At 46.4% G+C, this 17,972-nt stretch overlaps 1 protein-coding gene across 1 annotated transcript; it reads right to left on the bottom strand.

The window, feature by feature from the left end:
* Nucleotides 1-11,937: 11,937 nt before the first annotated feature.
* ZNF774 (zinc finger protein 774) lies at nucleotides 11,938-16,492 on the bottom strand. Its single transcript, XM_037000614.2, is given in 5 exon segments — nucleotides 11,938-13,479; nucleotides 13,945-14,022; nucleotides 14,025-14,050; nucleotides 14,518-14,640; nucleotides 16,351-16,492. Coding segments are annotated over 4 exon segments (1,452 nt in total). The 5' UTR covers nucleotides 14,625-14,640; nucleotides 16,351-16,492; the 3' UTR covers nucleotides 11,938-12,238.
* Between the last annotated feature and the right edge of the window lie 1,480 nt (nucleotides 16,493-17,972).

Genomic DNA, 17,972 nt, shown 5'->3' with positions numbered 1-17,972 from the left:
GACCTGAGAGCCTCCTCAAAGAGCTGAGAGTGACCCCTGGGCTAACAGCCAGATGGAAAACAGATACCTCAGATGTGCAACTGCAAGGAACTTGATGATGTAAATGAGCCTGACGAGATTCTTCCCCAGATCCTCAAGATAATAGCCCAGCCCAGTGGACATTTTGACATTTGCCTTGTAAGACCTTGAACAAAGAATCCCGTCAAGCATTCCTATGAGGATTCCTATGCAGGAGATATAATTATCCTCGCGGTATAAATGAGGAAACAGACACAAAGAGGTTGGGTGTTTTGCTCAAGGTCATAACAGTCAGAGCTGGGAATCCAGCCTAGGTCTTCATGATTCTAAAATCTGGCAAATCACCATTCAATACCACCTCCCAGTTTATAAATAATATACCATCGAGAGGGTGTTCATTCACTTCCTGCACATGCCTAATTCCCTCTGGAAACACTTCAACATTGATGAACATCCATGTCCTGGTCTAAGGGCAACTGGCAACAACAGAGGCCCGGAAGTTGTGGGAGGAAGCCAGGAAGTCCGCCCAGAGCGGAGACGGGGCATAGGTTTCCGGGCTGGAGTTAGAATAGGCCACAGGGTGCTCCTGCAGTCTCAAGGCTAAAGACAGATATAAGGACCCATGGAGAGACACAGGGACCATGAGCTCAGGACGTAGCCAGACCAAGGTTTGGAGAAGAGAGAGATAGACCATGCAAGGAACACCAGACAGACTCCTTCATAGGACTGGATCCTGAGACACGCCTGTAAGGGCGGGGTTCCCAACGGCAAGCCTTTAAACATCTTCAGGCGGACAATGGGTTACTAATAACAAGAGCTAACTTGCAATGAGTTTCCTCCAGGTCCACTTCTAAGTGTCTGAGGTGCATCATCTCACTTATCTTCACACTAGGCCTAGGAGACAGGAACTACTAGAATTCTCCAATTTAGGGATCAGGATACTGAAACTCAGAAAGGTTAACCAATTTTCCAAAGGTTACGCACACGTAATTAGTGACATGGCTGGGCTTCAAACTGCACGTCGGTCAACACTGCTGTCGGTGATGGGCCAGCCGTCATCCATGGGGGTGGCTACTGAGAGAACCGGGTTGGGAGATCTGTGAGGCCACATCCACCAAAGAACACAGTGGAGCAGACGTGGCAAAGTGCTGCCAAAGAGCCTTCAGATGTCAAGAGAGAGTCCAGGGCACACAGATCAGAGAACAGTTGATTTTTACTACATGATAATAGGAGGGTTTCCTAGGAGAGGTGTTATTTAAGCAAGACTTCCAGGGAAGACGAGCAAAAAGGGTGTGAAAGAGTACAAGTTAGTGGAAGAGAGTAAAAAGAAGCCAGGAAACTGTGCGAATGTACTGTGTATGGGCACAAGCGTGGGTGTATGGGCCCCACTTACTTCCCAGCTCCCTTTCCTCTCCTTGAAGAGCAGAAGCTACATGATGCTTCCAGAAGCCCCAGTGGCACCTCTCTGGACAGGGGCCCCGGCCTTGCAGAGGCTGTGCCCTCCTCTTTCCTCAGGTACCAGGGTCTTTGGCTGGGAACCGGGGGCCGCTCTTGGTGAGAGAGGTCACAAATATGCTCTTCCTTTGTCAGTCCTCATTCTCTTTGTGACTGAATTCAGGTGGCAGAATGCTCACATCCTCTGTGGAATGCCACTTTCCCATGGGCTCTTCCAGAAGTGGAATGTGGAAACCCCCCCTGGGCCTCTTATGAGAGTCAGGCCGATTGGTGATATTTCTACCACCACTTGTATTGCCAGAATGGGGTGTGTAGGATACTGCAAGACTCCAAAGGTATGTAAAGACAAAAGAGACAAAAATGGGGGAGGTACACATGTATGCAGCCCTGTTCCTTCCCAAGACACCAGTCAGTTAACCAGACCCACATCCGGTCTGGTAGGAAAGTGGCTAAGTTCTGACCACCTCCTCACAGTACAGAGATGGGTTCTGCAAACCATAAGCACAATCACGTCGTTCAGTTTGGTGGAATCTTTGGCAACACCCACATAGATCCGTGTCTTAGATATATGGCAGAATTCACATGTAAAGCTTAAACAAAGCTTAATTCCAACATCATGCGTGTATTCATCTACTCATTCATACACCAACTGACCTAAAGGACACCTCCTCCAGGGAGCCTTCCTTGATCCTCAGGGTAACCCTTCTCTGGCTCCCATATTCTTCTTCATATTGAAACTATGTGTCTATACATCTTTGTCCCCCAGCTACTCTGTGTGCTTCTTGAGAAAATTGTCATGTGTAAGCTATATCCCAGCACCTTGGATTGGGCCTGGATGTAATAGGTGCGTAATGAGTGTTTACTGAATTAAACTGAATAAATTGGAGAAACATAATGTGGGGTTGGGCATGTATTCACATAATCTGTCTGTGATATGCCTCTGGTTTGGAAGAGGTAGGACAGGCTTTGCTGGGGCTTAGACTCCAGGCTAAGGTGCTGAACTGCAATGCTTCAGGTTTCCTTCACTCAACCCAAGTCACCTGAATAAGACATGTACATACTCCTGGTCAATAAATGGTAGATTCAGAGCAAAAGCCCTGCTCAATAATAATAGCAGCCTTTGGCTTCAGGCTCCCTAGATTGTCCCTGAAATAATCTGATGGGCAACTGAAATACGCGAGATCAACATGCCATCCTGGCTGCTGGGAGAGAATCCAAACGTTTGTGGGCTGGGACCCCATTGTGGATAAGGAATCTGGTATCTGGGCAGAAAGGCAGGGTCATACCAGGAGAGGAGGCAGGAAAGGAAAGCCGAGGCCAGCGCCCACGTAAGTGTCTTAAGTTCAACAATAGGGAGATTCAACTCTCTCCTGTAGGCAATAGGAAACTAAGATTTTCTAAGCAGGGGAGGAACATAATTTGTTTCAACAAAGATTTATTAAATGTTTATTTTGCACAAGGTATTAACAAGGGCATCAAGTTTATTTAAGCATGGTCTCTGCCCTTCAGACAAGCACACAAATGACTGTGCAAGATGAAATAAAAAATAAGTGAAACCTAAGGTATAAAGAGGTTTTAGAGAGCCAAAGGGGATCCTATTGTTTGATGGAGGAGGTCGAGAAATATTTCATAGAGAGGAAGTGTTTTTAAGGGGGTCTTTAAGAATGGGTACTTTATGAATTTACATAGAATTCACTGAGGAGGCAACATGATCAATAAACTTGTAAAAATTCAACTTTCCTACCAATCGGGTTGATGCATATTACCTCAATGAGTTGTCATTTCACACCCATCAGACTGAAGAATTTAAAAGTCTGACAAAACTAAGTGTTGACAAACAGGAGTAGTGAAGAGAATATTTATACACTACTGGTGAGAATGGAAATGAGTACAGCCGCTTTGGAGAGTAATTTGGCAACATCTAGGTAAAGATTCACTTACCCTATGCCCTCAGAATTCCACTCCTAGGTATAAATACCCAGAGAAAACTCCTACTCATGTACACAAAGAGACATACCAAAATGTTCATTGCCAGAATGACCATTTCTGTGACAGCAAAACCCAGAAATGACCTAAATGTCCACCATCAGGAAAACAGATAAATTGCAGTATGATCATACACTGAGTTTGAAAGCAAGGAAATGAATGAAGTGCAATTACATGTACCAACATGGATGATCCTCAGGAACATGATATTGTCAAGTATAGGATACTCACCTTGATACCCATGCATATACATTCAAAACAAGTTTATGCAAACCAATATTATACACTGCTTAGGGATTCATATCAGTGTGTCTATGTAAATATATATACAAAGAGAAAGAGAAAGCATAAATAAATGTAAGGGCGTAGGAGTGTCTTTGAGACTCAGTTTCCAATGTAGTGGGGGGAGGGCTTCCCCAGCACCAACAAGCAAGTAATTCTCAGCAGGGTGTCCCCAGAATTCAACTCCGTTCTGACACTATGTACCCAGAAATAGCATCATATTCCCCAAGTTAAGGGTTCTGTCCTATAAAACTACCCCTCCCCAACCCCTCCCCGGATGCTGGTTGCAAGCCCAGGCTGTTACCTCTGCTTCTGACAGATTAGTTATAAATCGGAGGTTCCCAGATCCTATTCCTCCATTTGGATTAATTTGCTAGAGTGGCTCCAGAACTCAGAGAAACAGTTTACTTACGAGGTCACCAGTTTATTACAAAAGGATGTAACTCAGGAACAGCCTGATGGAAGGGATGCCCAGGCAGGGCATGGAGAAAGGGCGCAGAGCTTCCGTGTGCTCCCCATGGGCACCGCTCTCCCAGGCTCCAGAAGTTCACCAGACAGGAGCTCTCTGAACTCCGTCCACTGGGTGTTTACGGAGGCTTCATCACACAGGCATGACTGATCAAATCACTGGGGGGGGAACTGAAAACTCCCACCTTCTCATCACACGGTTGGCTCCCCATTCCAGGTCCTTCCAGAAGTCACTCACTTCAGAGAGCAGAAGACACTTTTATCACTCTCACTCACACTTAGGAAATCCCAAGGGTTTAGGAACTCTGTGCCTGAAATGGTGACAAAAACCAAATATGTATTTCTTATTACCAATCACAATAACACAGACTGAGAAATACCAAAATCAGGATTGTGGAATATGGGTTGAAGACAGGACTGTACCTGGGGAGGAGTTCACGGGCAACTTTAAGTGTGTAGGTAAAATTTTATTTAAGCTGTGTGGCAGGTACATGATTATTCTTTGCCCTACCTTGTATACCTTTTATATATCCTACATATTGAATTTTTAAAAAATAGAGTGGATGCTTGTTTGTTAAGAAGAATTGAGGCAGGAAGTCATTCTAGAGAGAAGAAACTGTACTGGGGAGGGCAGGCTGTGTTCAGGGAACAAAGTGTCATCATCAACCTTGGCACAGCGAAGGGTCTCTTACGTTATAAATGCAGGAACTTGCATTTATATAACATCCTGCACCTTATAAATCACGTTCACATATACCAGCTCATTTCGTTATCAACTTGAGAGACAAGTATTCCTATTTTATAGATGAGGACACAGGCTTAGAAAGGTTGAGTAATATATTTGTGACTATTTTGTTAGAAGAAACTTTAAAAGGATATACAGTATTTCTGTAACATCTTTCTATGTTGATAGATAGTAACAGCACTAGAGGGGATGAGGATTTAATAATATGGGTAACTTTTGAATCCCTGTGTTGTATATATGAAACCAACACAAGACTGTAGATCAATGATACTTTAATTTTAAAAAAGGATGTACAATAAATAGGGGTGGTCATCTCTGGAAGGTGGGATAACAGGTGATTTTTACCTTGCTTGTTTGCTTAATTGTATTTTCTGATATTTCTAAAATGAATATGTATAACTTATGAAGTAAAAAAATAACAAAGCAGGGAAAAAGAAGGGAAAGGAACAAAGAGTGACTTCCTCAAAGCTGAACAGGCAAGTATTCTGATCCTACACTCTCAGTGCACAGATGACAGACAGCAGAAGAACCACAAGAAAGCTGACATAAGAAAAATGTTCGACTTCATTGGTAATCAAAGAAATGCAAATTGAAACAATATGTAAGAATCACGTCTATTAAATTTGCAAAACTCTCTCAAGGGCAAGGGTGTAGTGAACCTGGCAGTCATTTATTGCTGATAGCATTATAAATTGGTACAATTTGCTCAGTGAACGATTTGGCAGCAAGTAACAAGAGCTGTAAAAATGTTCACTCCCGGTGGAAATCATCTAAAACGTGGAAACTTTTTTTTTTTTTCTGGGGGAAAAAAAAGATGATCACGAGAGCATTTTTAATATAGCTGCGCATCCTGCATCCAAATAGGCATCTGTGTTTGGCTGTTTACAGAAGGGCAGGCCTTTAAGCCACTGGATGTTTTTTGGCACAATTTACATAAGGGAGGGTTCTTTTTTTAGTTGAAAGAAAAATGAAAAAGTATGAGTGTGGGATTGAGAAAGAAAGGAGGGAACTGGCTGGTGTGTGTTCAGGCCCGGGTACTTGGACCACCTTTTTCTTTTCTTAATGTAACTCAACTTTAAGAAGTTTAAATGGAAAAGCTCCCTAGAAGAGTGTTCTGTTTCCTATTTGCTTTTTAGGGGTTTTTTTTCTTGTGAAATATTTGCAAATAAAAAGTATGTAAATAATCCATATTAATATAAAGAATTATAATAAAAAGGAAACCTGTGTACCCAGCACCTAGTTTAAGAAATAGAAACTTAACATTCTTCTTCCCCATTCCAGTTAACCTCCACCCTGAATTTCATTACGGTTTATGTGTATGTCCCTATTGCTCAAGCAATATTTTGTTCAGTTTTGCCTGTTTTTGTCTTGATTACTTTTTAAGCCTTACGATATATATTATTCTTATTTTTTGTGCTTGACATTGAGTTTTGGAGGCTTATCAGCATAAACTGAAGCTTGTTCAGTTTCCCTGATGTACAGTATTCTGCTGTGTGAATTTACCAGATTGGTGGGAGGTGGGCCACTAAATCTGCACTTTGAACAACTGCCCCATGCAAGACTTCCAGATCGAATGCAGGGGATCCTTGCCCCACACTTTGAGAAATACTCTTGGAGTATGAGTCTAAGCTCTTACCTTTCAGTCTCCCAACTCTGTACCTTTGCCTTTTAATTTCAGTTAAATGGCTTGTCTCCCCTTTCCCAAAAATATTTTCCCATCTTTCTTCAACTAGATAATTCGTATTCATTAAAAAACTACAAACGCCTCCAAGGTGGAGTTTATCATGGTCATCATCACTGAAATTTGTGGAGCAGATAAAATGTGGCAGGGAGTGGGCAGAGAATGTCCTGTGGGTCACCTGGTTACTCCCCACCCCACCCTGTGAGGAAGGTATTAGGATTATTCTGACTTTACAGATACGGAAATAAGGGTCAGAGAGCATCAGTAATTGGGCCAAAGCCCTTGATTCAGATCCTAAATGTGGACGTCTTTCACTATCCTATTTATCCATGTACCTCCAGGGTCTAGTGCAGGACTCGGTGTGAAGTAAGCACTCAATACATGTTCATTGGGCTGAACTGAAGGGGAAAGTCAAGGAGACCAGAAGGAAAGCCATCCCTAAGCTATCCCTTTTGCAGGGGGTGGCAGCAGGCGTGGAACAAAGGCGCTAGAAACAAAACTTGGCATGCGAGGCCCTTACAGAGCTGAAATCTGGGAGTGAGATTGGGGGAGGGAAGGAGGAAGACACGGCATTTCCATTTTTCTACTTTGGGCACTTCTGTATTTTTTTGGAAATTTTTACAGAAAGCACATGCTGCTTTTATATTTAAAAGAGAGAGAGACCGTGTAGAGGCAGAGGCTACGTGACTTGGCACCAGCAAAATATGGGAAGCAAAGGAAAAAGTGAAATCTAAGCCAGAGGCATGCTAAGAGTGGGAAGCCCTATTAAAAAAGCCCAGACATGAACCCTGAGAATAACCACATGCTAGTGGAAGTCCGACAAAAAGGAAAAAGAATGAATCTGACAGTGGGGTCTAGACGGAATTATTTTGAACTAGAGAAGTTGAATGATCTTGCCTTTCTGTTCCGGTATCTCCCAGTACTTGCCACGGTGCTTGGTGATGACAATCACTTGTTGGAGCGTCCGCGTGGGTCAGGCACTGTGCTAAGCCCTTTACATCACGGATTGTCTCAAAGCCTTGTTTTTCTTTCTGTAACGTGACTTACATATAGCTGCCAAATCAAACTTGCTCAAGTGCTAATTATGCCTCTCCTCTACTGGAAAACCGTTAGTGACTCCCCATTCCTCAGAGAATGATATCCAAACCCCTCAGTTTGGCGACTGAGAACCCTCTTGGTGTGACCCTCACTTACCTGTCCAGCTTCATCTCAGTGTTGCTTTTCCAGCACAATGAGTTCCTTGCCTGGGAGGGTGCATCCATTGATCCAGCCAGTGAGTATAACTGAGCACCTACTGCATGCCAGGCACTGGAATAGATGCTGGTGATAGAATGGTAAACAAGAGAAATGACTCCTTCCTATCAAAACAAGTAGGTAAACAAGAAAATGTCAGACAGGTGTAAGGACTTTGATGCAAATAAAAGAGGATAATGGGACAGAGCATGACTTGGGGGAGAACAAATTTAGATTAGATTTCAGGAAAAGTCTCTGCAAGAAGGTGAGTTTTATTTTAGGCTAAAACCTGGCTGACAAATAGGAACCTAAACAAAGATCTGGGCAAGGAACATTCTGGGCAGAGGGAACAGTTAGTACCAAGACTTTAAGGTGCACACAATATTGGTAAGATCCGGGACAGAGAGAACAAACGCAGGCTGAAGCACAGGGAGAGGCAAGGTGCTACCAGAAGCTGGGGGAGGGAGCTGAGCCAAGGGGGGCCTTGTGGGCCTGGTTAAAGATTTGGGTCTTTATCCTTAAAGCCATGGGAGTTGTGGTTTTTAACAGATAGGTGATGTGATTAGATTTAGGACTTTGAAGGAACACTCTGGCTTCTATGAGAAGAAATCAGAGCAAAACTAACATCTGAGAGATCAGTTAGGAGGCTACGATGGAATTCAGACAAGAGCTGGATGTTTGGGACTGGAGAGTGACAGTGGAGATGAGGGGCTGTGATAGTAATCTGGGAGGTGAAATCGATAGGGCTCGGTGAGGATGTAGATTTTGAAGTCAGGGAGAGAGGAGGTGGAAGGCAGTGCAAGAAGCCAATGGCCTAGTCACAGGGTAGAAACAAAGGAAGAATATGGAAAGTCAGTTACGTCAACCCTCACCAACAGCATGTAAGCATTCCTGCTCATGGCGGGGGGCATGGGGGGGAGTGACAGAGCCACAAAGCAAGTCACACATGCCTCTCAAAAGCTCACCTCTTACAGGATAGACACTTCTGTAGATGTACAATATGAAAAAGAGGGTGATAGAAAAAGACTCAAAAGGGGGTGGGGGTAAAAAAGACTCGATATATGACAAGCCAAGGACCTGTGTCTGTTAAATACTGTCAGGAAGTAGTGATAGGATGGGCCGGAGGCCAGGAAGGTCTTCAACGAGGAGGTAGTGTGCTGACCGCTGGCAGCCTAAGGTTCTGCCTCTCTTCCAAGACACGGGGAGGGCTGAGGAGTGGGAGATGGAGGGGGACCCAGGCTAAAGACTGCCTGCTTTTATCCTCCCGGAATGAAGGTAGAAGAGCCGGCTCTCATGTGGAAGAGCCAGCTCACATCAGGCAGTACTGGGTTCTGAGGGAGCTGAGGTTTGTAAAGGTTTAGAACCAGAAGGGATCTTGTCCTGATTTAACAGACAGACTGAAGCCTAGAATGATCGACTGATGTGTCTGAGCACAGCTGGCTAGTAAACACCTGCACCCAAACTAGATTCTGGGTCTTCTGACCCCTGGTTCTGTGCTGCTTCCACATCCTGCCTCCTAACTCTAGGGCCAGTCAGACAATGAGCACATCCACGTTCCTGGCAGGGTTTAGGGCTATGCCTGCTGTGCTGATAACGTACCTTTTGTGTCCCTCTGTGTCCTCTAACGGGCTCCCTCTTGTGGGACACCTTCCAGGACATCTTACATTAATCCAGTGGAAAATTCTCAGAAGGTCACGTCTAAGGGTTATCATATTCAGTTCTGTACTTTCTCATTCTGCACCCCACCCCTAAACAAAACACTTCTACTCCCAGAGAGATGGTACCCCTGGAATTCACACAAATTACCCCTTACCTCTGCCAGCCAGGCTTTTTCCTTATCTGTTGTTCTCATTTATACAAATCATTGCTGTTGTTTAACATATTGATCATATTTGATTTAGAACAACACTTAGGTAGATAAAATAATGTAGTTTACTCTCATAGTACCATAAAAGGGATGTAAAATCATTCTCTGCTAATAGGGGTGTTGTTTCCTTTCCTGTTTCAGGCCACGATAGTATTGGAAAATATTAATTGCACGTTAGAGAGTCCATTCCTGGCTAAAGAATCACTGGAGCATTCCTTGAGCTCTTAGCGCACCACTAGGCAGAATCTAGACAAACTGGAGGGGAGTGAGGCAGAAGATTAACAACGAAGTACTTTAGAAAAGTTATTATGAGATTTACGCATTTGTAAATGCCCTCTCAGAAGCCAGTCTCTCACTGGAATGGGCTTAGAAATCTAGGGCATGGAGGCTGAAATTTACATAGTGGTATTAAAAACTGAAGGAATTCTAATCAAACAGCTACTGTGCTGTTTTTATATAGACTGTACCTCAGGGAAACTAATGAGTTGATAAAGGGGATTTCTTTCTGTAGAAGTCTTCCAGCTAATAAATGAAGAAGGAACAATAGAAATAAAGTATCGCCATTTGGTAAACTCAAGTGAAACAAGGGCTCCCCAGTGGCTACTCATGTAAGGACTTAATACCATGGGGTACCTCCTGATAGAAGTTCGTAAGATCACTATGGAGTATTCTTGCCCCCCAAAATCTGAATCTGATCATGTTTACAGACCAACTACAGTATGTTGCAAAAGCAGGGGACAGGGGAGCATGTTTAAGGACCAACAGCGACATACAGAGCTATAGGAGACACCACAGGTCACCCAGCTTTCTTCAACAAGTAAGTTACAAGAAAAGGAGAGAGAAAGAGAGAGAGAAGGGGGAGATTAGAGCAAGATTTATAAGGAACGTTACCAACCAATGGAATGTAGAGATCTTATTTGAATTTTGATTCAAAGAAACTAAAAAACAAAAACAAAAAAATAAGGAAATGCGAGTGTTAACTGGAATATCTGATGATACTACAAAATCATTAATTTTTTCAGGAGTAATAGCCCTGTGGCTATTTAGTAAAAGAGACACCATGTAAAGCAGTGGTTCTCTAACTTGAGTGTGTGTCCCAGTCACCCGGCGAGCTTATCAACATGCAGGAGCGTCTCAGAGACACTAACAAATCCCAGAGCTGGTCTGCTCCATGTGGTTCAGGAGACCTGCAGCCAAATTCTGGCTCTTCTGTAAACTAGGTGACCCACGAGTCATTTAGCATTTCCAGGCCTTACGTTTTCAACAGGTAAAAAAAGAAGTCTGTCATTATGAAAGAAAATGGGACACCTGGAGAACTATTAGCTGGAATTCCTTGGAAAAAAAAGACCTTAGCAATGATACTGTCATGTTAAACTTTCTAGGTATTACACTGTGTAGTTCAACAACAAAGTGCTTGTGTGTGTGTGTGTGTGTGTATGTGTGATGTGCACAACCTTGTGAGGTGGGTAAGGCAGAGGCTGAGAGAAGGTGAAAGTCTGGCCAAGTCAAGTCAGGCCAGGGCTTGAACACCTCCCCTTCACATGAAGTCAGTGTTCTTCCTGACACACTGCCTTCCCTCAGTTTATTTCAATCAAATGCAGGAATACACTAGTGTATGAAACGAATTGCCCCAGAAGGGTCAGAGAGTTGCATTGACTTAGAATCAAGGGGCCAGGGACCCAACAAACTAGAATATAAGAGTTGTTTCTTTCAGTTAAATGCCAGGAAGGCCCCTTATAACCTCACTTAACGTTCTCAGCCCCTTTGCTCCCAGTTTCACAGTCCTCTTCCAGGTCCCTCGGGCTGATTTATCACAGGATGTTTCCTACGCCTCGATGGCAGCAAACCTGCGGTGGGAGTACCTCAGACGCTGCTGTGCAGAGAGCTTCTGAAACTCTTTCAGCCTCTAAATCACAAGACCGCAGAACCCTTTACAGTAATTCTGCCTTGTCATGGTAATGAGACATCTGGTGACTGATGCCAGCGTAGCACTGCTCTGGGGGTGCTTCCCGTTTCATGAAATCTGTGTCCCCACCCCACATCCTCTAGCTCCAATCTAATGTCTTGCATGTTCTGGGCCTGTAGGGGTATACTAATAACTCTCTTATTGAGTAATAAGGCTGATAAAAGCAACTGACCTTGTGCTGAGTGTCTTTTAAGGGTCAGACAGTATATTAAGGGCTTTATATGATCTCAGATATTAACCACTAATAGTGATAATGTGACTGCATTTATCTCACTTCCCTTTCAGTAACCAGGCATCAACCATTAAACTCACATTTCCCTAAGAGTCAGTCAGGAACACTGAAAGCCTTTTTTGTTCAGCGTGTTATTTGGACTCTATAGGTGTATCCTCCCCATTAGAGCATGGAAACAGAGAGAACAGATTGAGGCCCAACTTGAGCTGCTGACGCCCACATTCAGATTATCTCTATTTGAAGACAAACTTGAAGAGGTCAGCCGTGGAAATTTGGAAGGAGCAGCAGAGCCATGAGCCCATTTCCTAGACCAAATGGGTGTTTTGGTGGCATAAAAGGTGTGCTTTCTGACGGAAGCTCTTGTCACATCTACTACAGTGAAAAGGTTTTTCTCCCGTATGTGTTCTCTGGTGTGTGAGAAAATGGGAACGCTGATTGAAGGTTTTGCCACACTCGGGACAGCAATAAGGTCTGTCCCCTAAGTGGATTCGTTGATGGGTAATGAAATGGGAGCTCTGGTTGAAGCTCTTCCCACATTCGCCACATTTATAGGGTCTTTCTCCCGTGTGGATCCGTTGGTGCTTAATAAGGGCCGAGCTGTCGGCGAATCCTTTCCCACAGCTGTCACACTTAAAAGGCCTCTCCCCTGTGTGTGTCCTCTGGTGCGTGACCAGATGTGAGCTCTGACTGAAACTTTTGTGGCAGTAAGGACAACTGTAAGGCCTTTCTCCTGAGTGAGTACTCATGTGAGCTACAAAATGAGAACTGTCTCGAAAGCCCTTCCCACACTCCGGGCAGGCAAAGGGCCGCTCTCCCGTGTGGGTTCGCCGGTGCTTCATCAGATCCGAGCTCTGGCTGAAGCTCTCCCCACAGTCATTACACCCATAAGGTTTCACTCCCGTATGGGTCCTCTGATGGGTGATGAGATTTGAGCTTCGACTAAAGCTTTTATGGCATTCGAGGCACGTGTAGGGCTTCTCTCCCGTGTGGGTTCTCTGGTGCATTAGGAGGTGTGGCTTCCGCCCGAAAGTCTTCCCACACTCTGGGCACCTATAGGGTCTCTCACCTGTGTGGGTTCTCTGGTGTTTAATGAGGGTTGAGCTGTCACTGAATTTTTTCTCACACCCACTGCACTGGTAGGGCTTCTCTCCTGTGTGTGTTCTGCGATGGGTGACGAGGTCTGAACTCTGTTTGAAGCCTTTCCCACACTCGAAGCATTTATACGGCCTCTCACCAGTGTGGGTTCTTAGGTGTCTTATGAGATAGGAGCTCTGGTTAAAGCTTCTTCCGCATTCTGCACACACAGGCTTCTTTCTTACATATCCATCCAGGAGCTTGTTTAAATGCTGCTCCTGTGAGAAGGGCTTCTGTTGGCCCTCTCCTGGAAGGGTCCCACGTTGCCCTTCGAATTCAAAGCTTCTCTCCCAGTTTCCTCCCCAGCTAGGAGTATGAGAAACATCTTCATCGGCCCTTTCTGAGGATACTGCGCACTGTCCTGCTGCTTCAGAAACGGCCCGGTTGAGTTTTGCCACCTGATTTTCAAAGTCTGAAAAATGAACAGAAATGACAGAGAATAAAGTTCTCAGTTATCAGGAAACATATCAGAAAGCAGCAAGAAAGATTAAAATTAGTGTTTTTGCAAGACTACACACTTAATTAGATTACTCTGTTTTCCCTTCATGCAAAAGTTTACTGAAGTTCATTGAAAACACATGGATTCCTAAGCTTTTTTAAGATGGCCAGATGAATTTTGAGGTGACCTCAACATCCCTCAAGAAAACATAACATATTGTCAAAATCAGTCAACTACTTTCAAAGATGATACAGTCTAGACAAAAGTGAAATGCTTATTTAAAATGAAGACTTAATGTGGTCAACTACTGACTGCCCAAGGAGTCAAGTTTAAATTTCTAAGAGTAAGAACAAAAGTCTAGGGCAGCATTCAGAATTCCTCACCTAAGCAAAGGCTGCAATGCTGGATTTCCCCCTCCAGACGAGAGCCCCACCTCACCTGTGTGACCTGCCCTTAGGACCTTCCTTGCCTCCAAACTGTGGAGCGGCAGGACCCATGGCCCTTCTTCCTGCCCCAGCCGGAGGTTACACTTGGTTTGGAAATCCTATCCCGGAAGATAAACACAGAAGGTCATTCAGCCATCCGCACAGGCCTGACCGGTAGGCGAGCCCCCCTCCTTCCCAGGCTGAGAACACACAGGGCAACGGTCATGGAGATCTGGTCTTGCTGGAAGGGCTGCTGTGACGGAGTGATCAAACACTCTCTCCAAGAGGCTGAGAAAAAGCCCTTTTCTTTCCATTAAAAACAACAACAGGTACGGGTGATAGAAACTCTACAGTAAGCGTAATATTGCATCTCTGAAGACACAAGCCCACACCCATATGGAGAGTGAATCTTGTCAGAAACAATGCTGCCAGGACCTCACCCTTAGAAAGAATCAAGGAAGTTAATTATAATGTTGGACTTTAAAATTTTCCCAGAAGGGCAACAGTCAACATAGTCATGAGAAAAAGACAAACACTTGTAAGGGGAAAAAAAGGCGGGAGGTGGGGGCGCAAAGGCCATCCTTACCCTTTGAGAGCCCATTCTGCTAACTGTGCTGGGTGGTATCCCTGAAGAGGAGTCTCTAAGCAGCGTCCAGGTAACCCACTCTTCCCGGAAGTCCCCAGCCACATCATTGAGGGTCATCAGTCGCTAAAGCAAGAGACTGGGCATGCATCAAGAGCTTTCTGGATATTCCCACCATTGTCTCAAAACCAAAAGCGAGCCACCATGGCCCCAGCACACCCAAACTAGGCCCCCCACAACCCCCACTAGAATAGCTCTGAGGTAAATTCTGTCAACCACAGAAGGGTTGCTTTTCTTATTCTGGTTTTGCATAATCCTTCCCTTGACCAACTTTCACATCACTAAGCAAGGCGTGTACCTCCCTCTCTACAGAACTCTCAGTCTTTGGACACATTAACTTTTCGAGGAACAAACTGTCCATGACGGACAAGGCAAACAAAGGAGGCTGCGCAGGTAGAAAGCCATTTCTGGAAAGCTTGGGATTCGCTCCAGCGACACTTTCCTCAGCAAGCTAGGAAACTGTGGACTCAGTTATCCTCACATTAGTTATGAGAACAGCGGGCCTTGTCCTGGCTTATAGATTTGGTGTCAACTCCAAGGAACAGACTATGCAGAACCCCAAAGGGAACTGCCCTGGGTACAATTCTATTTCAAGGTTTAATGGAGTCAGAAATGGGACTTAACAAGACATGGATAAACACAACAACAAGAAGACATGGATAAACTGTCAAATTAAGTGGAATTCAATGGAGTTAAAACAAAACCTTTGGGGGCTGAAAACATACTAATAAAACTGACACGTAAATAAAATGATGAAAACATTGTTTGCGGGGGGGATGGTCAGATTACCGAATGGATCAGTACTGTATCCAGTAATATGCTGTAAGGCATTAGAAGTCACAAAGAAATAAAAGAGCATGTCCTGTCCTCTCATGTCCCCATCTGAAGAGTTTCTAACAGGAACAAGCACAACAGGTCACCAGTGAGCTTGTTACAAAAAATTCTGCATTTCCGTGGAGGGTGGACGACGTTGGGGTGAGGACGTTTTACCCTTTTCGCACCTTTCGTCTCACCAGGCAAAGCACCTGGCTATCCTTCAACATACACACAAACACTTTTCGTGGGAACATTGTTGCATTTACAAACACTGCTATTGGTCATTTATAAAGCACTAAGATTTTAAGGCCCTAAAAACCGTATAAATACATTTCATCTCTCTGGTTTAAAACCTTAACGAACTAGATTAATGTCATTAGGACGTGCAAACTGAAATGAATTTCCAGCATGAATCTGACTTCTCCATCCATTACAAAACCCGACCGCAGGGCCCCTCGAGGGCCGGAGGCGCTGGGGCGGAAGGGGCCGGGGGTCACTGCCGCCGCTATGGAAACCTTGTTTCCCACCCGGTCTCCGGCCCCCGCACGGGTGACCCCAAAGGCCCTGGGGCTCTGGGGCGCGGTGACGAAGGGCCATTGCGAGAAGCACCAGCTGGTTCAACTGGGTTTATCAATAGAACGCGACCGCTCGGTGGGCCCGCCTCGCATTCTCCTCGCTCGCGGTGCCCCAGGCCCCGAAGAGGCGACGGCGTCGGAGGGTCACAGGCTGAAGCCCGGGCGCTGCCGCCGAGGAGCCAGGAAATGAGCGGACACGATGAGCCGCCCCGCCGAATGCGGAGAGCACCGCGGCCGCCTCTCCCCGCTCCGCAGCAGGGTCCGCGGGCTCCGCAGCCGGGCGCGGGGCCGCCGCAGGGACGACCTCGGGCGGCGGGCGCGCCCCTTCCACGCCCCTGGGCGGCCGCCGGCTGCCGCCCGCAGGCTCCTTCCCCGGATCACTCACCGCCCCAGGGCCCGGCCGGGGAAGGAGCAGGAAGTGAGCGTCCACCACCGCCGGGCCGCCCCGGGCCCTCGCCGCCGAGGCGATCCTCCTGAGGCGCGCCGGGGACTCGTGACGGGGCTGTGAGGACACAGGTGGGACTCGGGGCTCGACCGCCAGCGGCCGGGAAATGCGGCCCCTGACCTCTTGTCATTGGCTTCTCAGTTTCCGTGACGCGAAGTCTTCCCGTCCATAGGCTGACCGAGCCTTCAATCACCGCGGAGCCTTCTGGGAAATGCAGTCCTGAGCAAGAGACTCAGGGTCGCGGGATGCCCGGCTCCGAGCGGTGACAAGTACTGATCCCAGCTCTCCCGACCGCGGGGATGGCCAGGCGGAGCTGAGAGGGGGCCCCACAGACCGTGCGTCCGGAGGGGGTCTGCACCCGCGAACCCTGGCCTCCCGGCGGAGCAGCCTTGCTGAGCGCGGGGCCGCTCGTCGCCGCAGCCTTGCGGCGGGTCCGTCTCCGCCGCGTCCGCCGCCCTCCCCGGCGGCCGGAGCCTGAGTGTGCGCCGCCGGCCCGACCGGGCTTAAGAAACCCGAGCAGAAGCCGCTGGCGCCCCTTCCCTCGGCACCGCAGTTCCGGGCACATCCCCTCCCCGGGGGTTACACGCCTGCGGATGGCCAGAGACGGCGAGGGCGTCCCTCCCAGGAAACCGTCGGCTTCCAGACTGGAAGCTCCTGGGCTTGGGTGAGAGCCCGCGTCCACTTTGGGCGGCCCCTACCCAAAAAATAATAGGAGCCTTCCTTACAACCTAGAAAACGCGTGTCCACCCTGTTTGTTGACTCGGTGCAATTTAAAAAGAGAAAAGAATATATTGTGATGGACTGTAAAAATGCTTGCAATTACCAGCCAATGGGCTTATGAGGAAGACTGATGCTAATTCAACCATCCCTGCAACAAGCATGTCGCGACAAAGACGCGCTGGGAACGTTCTACACTCAAGATCTTCCTGGGCACTGTTACCCACAGGAATACATACAAGCCTTGCTTCGGTGAAGCTCACAGTCCAACAGGGGAGAGAAACCATAAAAGATACATAAAAAACAAATAGTATTTTGTCCTTCTTTTATGTACCTAATGTCATCTCACTTATTTTGCTACATAAGTGCAGTCATCTGTAAGATAAAGATACTATTTGGAGGAATTCTGTCCACTATAAATAAATGCCTGGTTTTGCTTAGCAGATGTTTTTTTTTTATTAGATGGGAATGAGGAAAATGGAAATCTGGGAACCCAGAACAGCAAGGAACACCCAGGAAACCCTGGGGAGTGCCAGGCCTCACGTGATGTCAGCAGAGTTTGGGGCGTGGAGAACTGAAGGCATCTCCAGGCCCTCAGGTGAATGCACAGCCGCTGAGTCTGGCTGATGGCCGTCCCCTGCCTCTCTCTTTCTGGCTTCAGTTCCTTCTGCCCCCGCCTTGTTTTCTCACCATTTTATTCATGATTATTAGGTGTGTGGGGAGAAAAAGGGACAAAGAAGCTTGGTCTCGTGATAAGAACAACCAGTAGAGGAAGCAAAGCCCTGTACAACAGGGGGCCACTTGGAGAAGGGCCGTGCTTGTGTCCCAGGCGTGGCAAAGAGAAG

Source organism: Manis javanica, chromosome 18, assembly GCF_040802235.1.
Source record: "Manis javanica isolate MJ-LG chromosome 18, MJ_LKY, whole genome shotgun sequence".
Taxonomy (NCBI): Eukaryota; Metazoa; Chordata; class Mammalia; order Pholidota; family Manidae; genus Manis; species Manis javanica.
The sequence above is the reverse complement of the archived record's forward strand: the minus strand, read 5'-3'. Positions and strand labels throughout refer to the sequence as shown.